The 9,485-nt window shown below is 59.1% G+C and overlaps 1 protein-coding gene across 1 annotated transcript in view; it reads left to right on the top strand.

The window, feature by feature from the left end:
• Positions 1–7,076, top strand: part of LOC107298160 (matrix metalloproteinase-9) — an 8,145-nt gene extending 1,069 nt beyond the window's left edge. Inside the window, 14 exon segments of the mRNA XM_015827523.2 lie at positions 4–233; positions 451–599; positions 901–1,032; positions 1,121–1,294; positions 3,440–3,613; positions 3,883–4,056; positions 4,587–4,742; positions 5,165–5,351; positions 5,491–5,630; positions 5,829–5,857; positions 5,859–5,916; positions 5,919–5,979; positions 6,367–6,470; positions 6,967–7,076. Coding sequence (XP_015683009.2) covers positions 4–233; positions 451–599; positions 901–1,032; positions 1,121–1,294; positions 3,440–3,613; positions 3,883–4,056; positions 4,587–4,742; positions 5,165–5,351; positions 5,491–5,630; positions 5,829–5,857; positions 5,859–5,916; positions 5,919–5,979; positions 6,367–6,470; positions 6,967–7,076 — 1,878 coding nt within the window.
• Positions 7,077–9,485: the final 2,409 nt, after the last annotated feature.

Here is a 9,485-nt window from a genome sequence, read left to right as displayed (position 1 = left end):
CAGCGCTACCTCCAGCGTTACGGGTACTTGACGGCGACCAACCCCGGCGGGCAGGTGAAGCTGGAGACCCCGCTCAGGGCGATGCAGAAGCGGCTGGGCTTGCCGGAAACAGGGGCAGTGGACGCCCCCACCCTGGCGGCCATGCGGGCGCCCCGCTGCGGAGTCCCGGACGTCGGGCACTTCCAGACCTTCCAGGGCGACCTCAAGTGGGACCACACAGACCTCACCTACCGGTGAGGGAGAGGCGCCCCCACCTAACCCTTCACAGCCCCCCCCCGTGGCAGACTGCAAATGGGCGGGACCCCAAGATACCCGGGGGGGGGGAAGCAGATTGGGGAGGCTGCCCACCCCTCAGAGGCAGAGCTGTACTTTTCCACGGGAGGGGGGAGCGAGGAGGGGGCTGGGGCGCCTGGCACACCGGGCAGCCTCTGAGCCTTGGTTCTTCGGCAGGGTGGTCAACTACTCCCCCGACCTGGACCGCTCGGTCATCGAAGACGCCTTTGCCCGGGCCTTCAAGGTGTGGAGCCAGGTGGCGCCGCTCACCTTCACCCGCCAGGAGGAAGGGGAGGTGGACATTCTCATCCAGTTTGGGACCGGAGGTGAGCTGGAGGGGAGGAGAGGCTTGGGGGACGGCTGGGATCGCCCCCCCCCCCACCTGTCTGGAGCAGGGGTAGGCAACCTTGGCTCTTTTATGACTTGTGGACTTCAACTCCCAGAATTCCTCAGCCAGCAAAGCTGGCTGAGGAATTCTGGGAGTTGAAGTCCACAAGTCATAAAAGAGCCAAGGTTGCCTACCCCTGGTCTGGAGGCTGGGAACTTGGAAGAATTTCTGCTCAAATTGTAACCTTTCTCCTCCCTCCCCCCCCTGCTGCCCCGGCCTTCCCTCCCCTCCCCCCCCAGAGCACGGTGACGGCTACCCTTTTGATGGCAAGGATGGGCTTCTCGCCCACGCCTTCCCTCCTGGCAAAGACCGGTTCAGCGGAGATGCCCATTTTGACGACGACGAGTTCTGGACGCTGGGCAAGGGCCTCGGTGAGTTTGACGCCCCTTGCTGTCCGGGTGCTTCGCTGGGCCCTGGAGCCTTGTCCGCCTGACGCCCGCTCTCCTCTCCTCCGACCAGTGGTGAAGACCTACTACGGGAATGCCAACGGGTCCTCCTGCCGCTTCCCCTTCACCTTTGAGGGCAAAAGCTACTCCTCCTGCACGACCGAAGGGCGAGAGGACGGGCTGCCCTGGTGTGCCACCACCGCCAACTTTGACCGCGACAAGAAATACGGCTTCTGCCCCAGCGAACGTGAGTAGCCAGGGCTTGGAAAGTGGGCAGGGAGAATGGAATGGAGTAGTGGTAGTGGTAGTGGCAAAATAGAAACTATGATAGGATAGAATAGAATAGAATAGAATAGAATAGAATAGAATATAGAATAGAATATAGAATAGAATATAGAATAGAATATAGAATATAGAATATAGAATAGAATATGGAATAGAATATGGAATAGAATAGAATAGAGTAGAATAGAATAGAATATAGAATATAGAATAGAATATGGAATAGAATAGAATAGAATGGAATGGAATAGAATATGGAATAGAATAGAATATAGAATAGAATAGAATAGAATATAGAATATGGAATAGAATAGAATAGAATAGAATAGAATAGAATAGAATAGAATAGAATAGAATAGAATAGAGGTGGCGAACCTATGGCACGGGTGCCAGAGATGGCACTCAGAGCCCTCTCTGTGGGCATGCATGCCGTCGCCCCAGTCCTAGGCCTTCAGCTGGGTTTTATAAAACTTTTTTGCTTTAGGCCTCCACCATGTGCAAAAAAAAAAAAAGATTCAGTCAATTTCAACTTCTCGCGGGAAAAAAAAAGATCTTGCAAAGTTGGAATTGATTGAACTTTTTAGTCCCACCCAGTCTGCCGTTACCACTGCAGCCACGCCCAGCCAATGGGCCACGCCCACCCAATGGGCCACACCCACCTGGCACTCGACGATGCATAAGTGGGTTTTGGGTTGCAGTTTGGGCACTCGGTCTCTAAAAGGTTCGCCATCACTGGAATAGAATAATAGAATAGAATAGAACAGAGTATAGCAGGGGTGTCAAACTCAATTTCATTGAGGGCCGCATCAGCATTGCGGTTGCCCTCGGGGTGGGGGGCAGCTGGGTGTGGCCAGGGTGGGTGTGGTCTACTGGGTGGGCGTGGCCAGCTCTACATCATTCAGGTCAAGGGAGCCTGTGGGGGCCTCGGCAGGAGTGGGACAGATCTGAGGGTCTCTGGCAGAAGGGGGGGGGGACCAGGGCAAGTGCCAAGGCCTGGTCCACTTGAGGAGCCTCACTGTTCCTCTCAGGCCATGCGGGGGGGGGGGCTGGATGGTGGTGCAGGCTGCCCGGAGCCCTGGGCAGCAGAGGTCAAATGCCCAGCCTGGCCCTCGAGCGCCCGTGGCACCAAGCCCAGCCCCACTTCCCCAAGGGGGCACCCAGCTGCACTTACCTCCTCCTCAAGGCTGCTGTTGCGGTGCTTGCTCTCCTTAGCCAGGTTGCTCATGATGGGTATGAGGGCAAAATCAGAGGGAGGCCCATTCCATCTCCATGGGAGGAGACCCAGCTTTGTATCCAAAGCTTCCTTAGCAATAGGATGGGAGACCCCAGGATAGGCCAGGAGGAGGGGGCAAGGGGATGGTGAAAGGGCAGCAGGGCAGGACTAAGGCAGGACTTCCCTTAGACCCTCCCTCTCCTTCCTTCCTTCCTTCCTTCCTTCCTAAGTACAGAGTGGTAGGAAAATATTTGAGATGAGGGAGGGAGAAAAACAGGCCAGGGCCAAGGCAGTGGGGGCCGTTTCCCTCACTGTTTCCAGGATGGCTTTGCGGGCCACATGAAACCACTTTGCGGGCCGCACCCGGCCCCCGGGCCTTGTGTTTGACATGTCTGGAGTATGGAATAGAACAGAGTATAGAATAGAATATAGGATGGAAGGGACATTGGAGATCCTCTAGTCCAGCCCCCTGCTCAAGCAGTGGACAAGTGGCTGTCCAGTCTCTTCTTAATAGGCTCTAGTGATGGGATTGATCAGGATTGAAGTCCTGATTGCCCCACAGCGTGTGGGGAGATGGGGGGGGTGTCCGGAAGGGGGCATCTGGCTTTGGAAAGCTGAGCTGCACAGTCCCTCCCAGGGGGAGGAGCTAAAACCCGGAGGGGGCGGAGGCAACCAGGCCCTTACTGAGAATCCAGCCAGGGGGAGGTGGGGGGAGGGCTTCTCTGAGGCCCCTGCTCTCTGTTTAGTGGTGAACCACTGGCGTTCTCTCTGGCACGTTGGGTGGCACAGAAATTGAATAAACGGGCAAACACTGAAGCGAACGGAGCTGCCTCCCCGTGGGAAGTTGGGTTCTCCGGAATTAATGGGTGACTTCCTTTTTCCTGGCTGCTCTGCTAGTCCTCTTCACCTACGACGGGAACAGCAACGGGGACAAGTGCGTTTTCCCCTTCGTCTTCGATGGCAAATCCTACCAGGGCTGCACCACCGATGGGCGCACGGACGGCTACCGCTGGTGCGCGACCACCGCCAACTTTGACCAGGACAAGAAATACGGCTTCTGCCCGAATAGAGGTGTGCTGGGATTGGGGGAATGTGCGGTGTGGGGAAAGCACTCTGCATGTGCTCAGGGACACACTCAGTGTTGGCATTACCGGGGGGGGGCTGCAGCTGCAGAGCCCGCAGACCAGCCCTGACCGTCTCGGGCTCAGCTTCAGGCCTTTCCCCTGCCCCCTGCCCTGCCCAAGCAACAGCCGTCTTCGGTCTTCCCGTCCCTCCTGCCTGGCCAGTGGGGGGGGGGCTTCTGGGGCTGGGGACCAAGACTGAATTCTCCCCCCCCCCAGACACGGCCGTGATTGGAGGGAACTCCCAGGGCGACCCCTGCTCCTTCCCCTTCAAGTTCCTGGGCAAGACGTACAGCAGCTGCACCTCCGAGGGACGCAGCGACGGGAAACTCTGGTGCGCCACCACCGGCGACTACGATGCAGACAAGAAGTGGGGCCTTTGCCCTGACCAAGGTACGGGGGAAGCCCCTCTATCCGCCCCGCCGGGAAGCTGGTGGGGCGGCCTTAGCGGTACACGCCTGTACGTACCCTACATACACACAGGGCACGATCGCTCAGCGGTTAACAATGCTGAGTTTGTCAGCTGCCACCCTGAGTGCCGCGCAACGGGGTGAGCCCCCGTTCTTTGCTCCAGCTCCCGCCCATCTAGCAGTTCCGAAGCAGGCAGATGTGAGTAGATAGATAGGTGCCACTTGGGTGGGAAAGGTAACAGAGTTCCCTGAGCCTTTGGCGTATAGCCATGCTGGCCCCATGATGTCTTTGGCCAAGAAATGGAGATGAGCAGTGCCCCCCAAGTCAGACAGGGCTGGGCAAGCGTGTGGGGAGGGCTCTCTGGCAGCCCAGAGTAATGGGTGCCTTCCTCAGAAGGGGGAAGGGCAGTGAGGGGAGGCGATGTCCCAGGGGCCACGGGGGTTGAGGGCCCCCAAGCGAGGCCTCCAAAGCAGGGCCCCAGTCCAGCCCCTGTTGCCGCTGTGCACCCCCAGGTTACAGCCTCTTCCTGGTTGCGGCGCACGAGTTCGGCCACTCGCTGGGCCTGGAGCACTCCAGCATCCGGGAAGCCCTGATGTACCCCATGTACACCTACCTGGCCGACTTCCAGCTGCATTCGGACGACGTGGCCGGAATCCAGTATCTCTATGGTGAGCGGGGGGGAGGGGCTGCTGGGGGGGGGAACAGAAAAGGAAGATGTCCGCCCTCGTCAGGCAGCAATCCGGTCCTGCCTGAGAAGCTCCCAAAGGAATTGGGGGGGCTCGGGGCTGGGTGGGCTGTTCACACACCCTGTCCTGAGTGACCCTGGTCTGGAAGCCGTTTCCATGAGTAATACAAGACCCAATTTCCTTTAGCATAATGTGGAAGGACTCCTGAAGGTCCTCCAGTCCACCCCTGCCCAGCACAGCAATCCCCATCAGCGAAGGAGAGTCGCCCCCTCCCCCGAGTCGTGGCTCCTCTCTTGAGCTGCTTCTGCACTAGGGGAGGGGCTTTTCTGACTTCCCCTCCCACCCCCAAATCAGTGCCTCTGATGCTTGTGCTCCTCCTCCTTCTCTTCTCCCCCCCCCATTAGGCCGAGGATCAGGCCCTCAGCCCACGGTGCCCAGCCCCCCTTCTCAGGCCCCCACAGAAGCTGGGGACGACGATGGCTCTTCCGTGACGGAGACCCCCGCGGTGGACGGCCAGAGTAGCGCCTGCCGCGTGGAGCGCTTCGATGCGGTGGGCGAGATCCAGAAACTGCTGCACTTCTTCAAGGACGGGTGAGGGGGCTGGGCAGGAAGGGGGCTGGGCAGAGCCAGGGGGCAGGGTCTCCCTGCGTCCACGGCTGGCCTGGAAGGGCTGGGTGTTGGGCGCAGCAGGGGAAACTGAGGTCAGACTGAGCTGCCTTTTCCTGCTCAGGCAATACTGGCGAAAGTCGGGCACCGGGGCCGGACCCCTCCAGGGCCCCCTGCGGATCCAGAGCACCTGGCCGGCCCTCCCAGACGTGATTGACGCGGCTTTCCAGGACCCTCTGACCAAGAAGCTCTTCTTCTTCTCAGGTGAGGCCCCCTCCCCACCCGAGGGAGTCATGGCCCTCCGGCCATCGGCCCTTAAGGGGGCGGCTCTGAGCTTCCGGATCCCCCCTGCCTCTCCCCCTGCCGAGGGACAGGAAGGGCCCCCCCTGGAGCCCTCGGGGCCGGCTCCTCTGCCCGGGGGGAGGCCCTGCTCCGCCACCCACCCTCCCCTTCCTCTTGCAGGCCAGCGCTTCTGGGTGTACCAGGGGACGCGGGTGGTCGGCCCTCGGAGCCTGGACAAGCTGGGCATCGGGAGTGACGTGGCCAAGATTGCGGGCAGCCTGGTCCGGAGGCAGGGGAGGGTCCTGCTCTTCAGCGGAGATCAGTTCTGGAGGTACACGGGCCTGGGGGAGGGGCAGAACCTGGGGGGGGGCTCTGCCTAGTCCCCTGCTTTGGGGAGCCAAAGGCTGGGCTGAGGGGACAGGGACTGCTCAGCCTCCAGGGACCTCAAGCAGCGGCCAGCCAGGGGGGGCTCCGGCATTCTCAGGTGGACCCCCCCTCCCCCTTGGCCTGAGCTCTCCCCAGCTGCTTTGCCTGGGCCTGGCCTGGCCACTTTGGGCTGGGGGGGGAGGCTGCAACCCCCGAGACAGGCTGGAGCCCCTGGCAGGAGGACAGCAGAGCTGGGACTACCGATCTCGGCACAGGAAGAGGCATCCTCAGGGGCATCTAGAGGGCATCTAGAGGGATCTTGCTAACTTTTCCTCCCCCCTCCCCCGCCCAGGCTGGATGTGAAGAAGGAGAAGGTGGACAAGGGGTTTCCCCGCTATCTGGACAGCCTCTTTCCCGGGGTCCCCATCGATGCTGACCTGGTCTTCCAGTACAAGGGTAAGCAGGGCAGGAGGGGGGACAGCCTCAGGGGGGTCCAGACAGCCCCCCTCGCGGGTCCTCTGCAGGGGGGTCTCCGCTGTGCAAGGGGGGAGCCCCAGCTAACAGTGGGGGGGTGGGGGGAGGGCTGCAGGAGACAGATGACCACTGGAGGGCAGCACTGAGCCAGAGCATCAGTATGGCTGACTGGCCGGTACTTCCAGAGCAGGAGGGGGGCAGGAGGGGGGGCAGAAGAAGCTCTCTTATAAAGGGGAGGCGCACACACACACACACACACACACACACACATGCAGGAAGCTCTACAAAGGTGAGGAGGGCAGGAGAGGGCCAGGAGCGGGAACAGCCTCAGGTGGGGTGCTGCCCCTGAACCCCAGGCCTCTCCTCTGCCCGGCTCCCCTGGCCACGAGGAGGCGTCCCCCGGGGGCCCCTGCGCCTCCCTCCCCGTGGCCGCCCCACAGCCCCCACTCACCTTCACCAGCCGCTTCCCCTCTTCCAGGCCGGTTCCACTTCTGCCGCCACCCCTTCTGCTGGCAAATGACCCCCCGGTATCAGGTGAACCGGGTGGGCTACTTCAAGCAGGACGTCCTGAAGTGCCCTGAACAATGAGGCCGGCTCAGGCCCCCCTCGCCCCCCCTGCTTCGAAATGCCTCTGGACGTGGGGCCATCGCTGCGCAGCTTTGACCCCTCCCTGGCTGGCCAGCTAACGGGTGCTGCCTCTCTGCTGGGAGGGCCGGATGCTGCCCGGGGCTCCCGGGCCCCCACCGCCTGCAGGAGACTTGCCAGGGGCAGGAAGGGGGGGTCAATTCTCTCCTGCCCCGGCCCTGGCCCACTGAACGGAGTGGGGGGCTACAGCCCCCAGCGCTTCCCCAGCTACGCTCAGGAAGCAGCCGAGAGAGAGAGAGAAGCCCGTGGAATCCTTCAGGGAGACTTCATGGGGGGGGCCTGCTCTTTGCCGCTTTGGAACTAATCACCCGTGGTTGGAAGGGAGGGGGGGCTTCGTCTGCTCCCCACTTTGCCCCCCCCTTGTCCTGGAATCCAAAGCAGGCTCTGCCTTTCTAAGAGCTGCTTCACGCTGGGGGAGAATTTGGATACCTGGCTTTAACGGAAAGAGAGCGTTGGAAGGGACCTTGGAGGTCTTCTAGCCCAACCCCCTGCTCAAATTGCCCTTGGCTGAAATTACTTTAACTGCTCCCTCCCCGTATCGTGTGGAGGTTTAACACCCTTTGCCCAGGCAGGCGAGAAGCTCTGATTCCTTCTTCTCTGCAGAAGTTGAACAAACTCTGATTCCAGGCTAGATTCCGGCCTTTTTTTTCTTTTCTCTTGGTTCATTGGGAGCTGAGGCCCAACTTCAGTGCCGTCTCCCTCCCCTCCTCCCTTCCCCCTCCCTCCCCCAGTCCTCCTTTTGGGGAGGGCCTTCGGAGCGCTGCCTGTGTTGCTGTAGATACGTGCATCGTATCACGGGTGTCATTTTTTGGAAATAAAAGGTTGATTTTGTTTTACCTCTTGCACGTTTTCTGTCCATTCGGCTGTAACTGCTTCCTCGGGAGGAGTAAAGTCACGCCGGACACTGTCCGTTGTATTTCCACTGGCTTTCTCCCAGCTGTTCCAACAGCCACCTCCCAGCTGGTCCAATTGGAGTCTCCCAGCTAGTCCCCAGCCACCTCCCAAGCTGGACTGCTGTGTCCATGCTGCAGCGGTTGTGTTCCGCCTGTTGCCACCTTGCTGGCCTACCTGGCCTTCTCTTAGCACATGGAATAGCCACCTCTTAGCCCAGGGATCTTCAAACCTGGCCCTTTGGTGACTTGTGGACTTCAACTCCCAGAATTCCTCAGCCAGACTCCATTTTGTTTGTTAGATTTAAGACAGGGGTCTTCAAACTTGGCCCTTTGGTGACTGGTGGACTTCAACTCCCAGAATTCCTCAGCCAGCCTCCATTTTGTTTGTTAGATTTAAGACAGGGGTCTTCAAACTTGGTCCTTTGATGACTTGTGGACTTCAACTCCCAGAATTCCTCAGCCAGCCTCCATTTTGTTTGTTAGATTTAAGACGGGTCTTCCAACTTGGCCCTTTTCTGACTTGTGGACTTCAACTCCCAGAATTCCTCAGCCAGCCTCCATTTTGTTTGTTAGATTTAAGACAGGGGTCTTCAAACCTGGTCCTTGGGTGACTGGTGGACTTCAACTCCCAGAATTCCTCAGCCAGCCTCCATTTTGTTTGTTAGATTTAAGACAGGGGTCTTCCAACTTGGCCCTTTGATGACTTGTGGACTTCAACTCCCAGAATTCCTCAGCCAGCCTCCATTTTGTTTGTTAGATTTAAGACAGGGGTCTTCAAACTTGGTCCTTGGGTGACTGGTGGACTTCAACTCCCAGAATTCCTCAGCCAGGCTCCATTTTGTTTGTTAGATTTAAGACAGGGGTCTTCCAACTTGGTCCTTTGATGACTTGTGGACTTCAACTCCCAGAATTCCTCAGCCAGCCTCCATTTTGTTTGTTAGATTTAAGACAGGGGTCTTCAAACTTGGCCCTTTTCTGACTTGTGGACTTCAACTCCCAGAATTCCTCAGCCAGGCACGTGTGCCTGGCTGAGGAATTCTGGGAGTTGAAGTCCACAAGTCAGAAAAGGGCCAAGTTTGAAGACCCGTCTTAGCCTGTCCAACAACAGCCTCTCATGTAGGCTGCATAGCTTCCTTACACCTGTTCAAATGGCCACCTGTCAGGCCGTCTGATGGCCGCCTGTCAGCTGCTCCTACAGCGGCCTGGGTGACAACGTCCTCTGTAAAAGAGGGAACTTTCCAAGACCAGGAATCGGAGCGTTTGGGGTTCCTTCTGCGAGAGGGAACTGCTGGCCTGGCCCCCAAGTATCTGCCAGGATCTGTGCATGTCCCAGAGGCACCGGGGCCAAACCATCTGCTTGGAGGGGTGTGCCCTCCCCCCCTGCAAGCTCTGGACAGGCCATGGAGTTCTCCAGCATGGACAAGGGGAAGGGGCTGCTGCCCTCCCCTTCCAGATCTTC

Source organism: Protobothrops mucrosquamatus, unplaced genomic scaffold (assembly GCF_001527695.2).
Source record: "Protobothrops mucrosquamatus isolate PMUCROS unplaced genomic scaffold, P.Mucros_1.0 scaffold3759, whole genome shotgun sequence".
Classification (NCBI taxonomy): Eukaryota; Metazoa; Chordata; class Lepidosauria; order Squamata; family Viperidae; genus Protobothrops; species Protobothrops mucrosquamatus.
The sequence above is the reverse complement of the archived record's forward strand: the minus strand, read 5'-3'. Positions and strand labels throughout refer to the sequence as shown.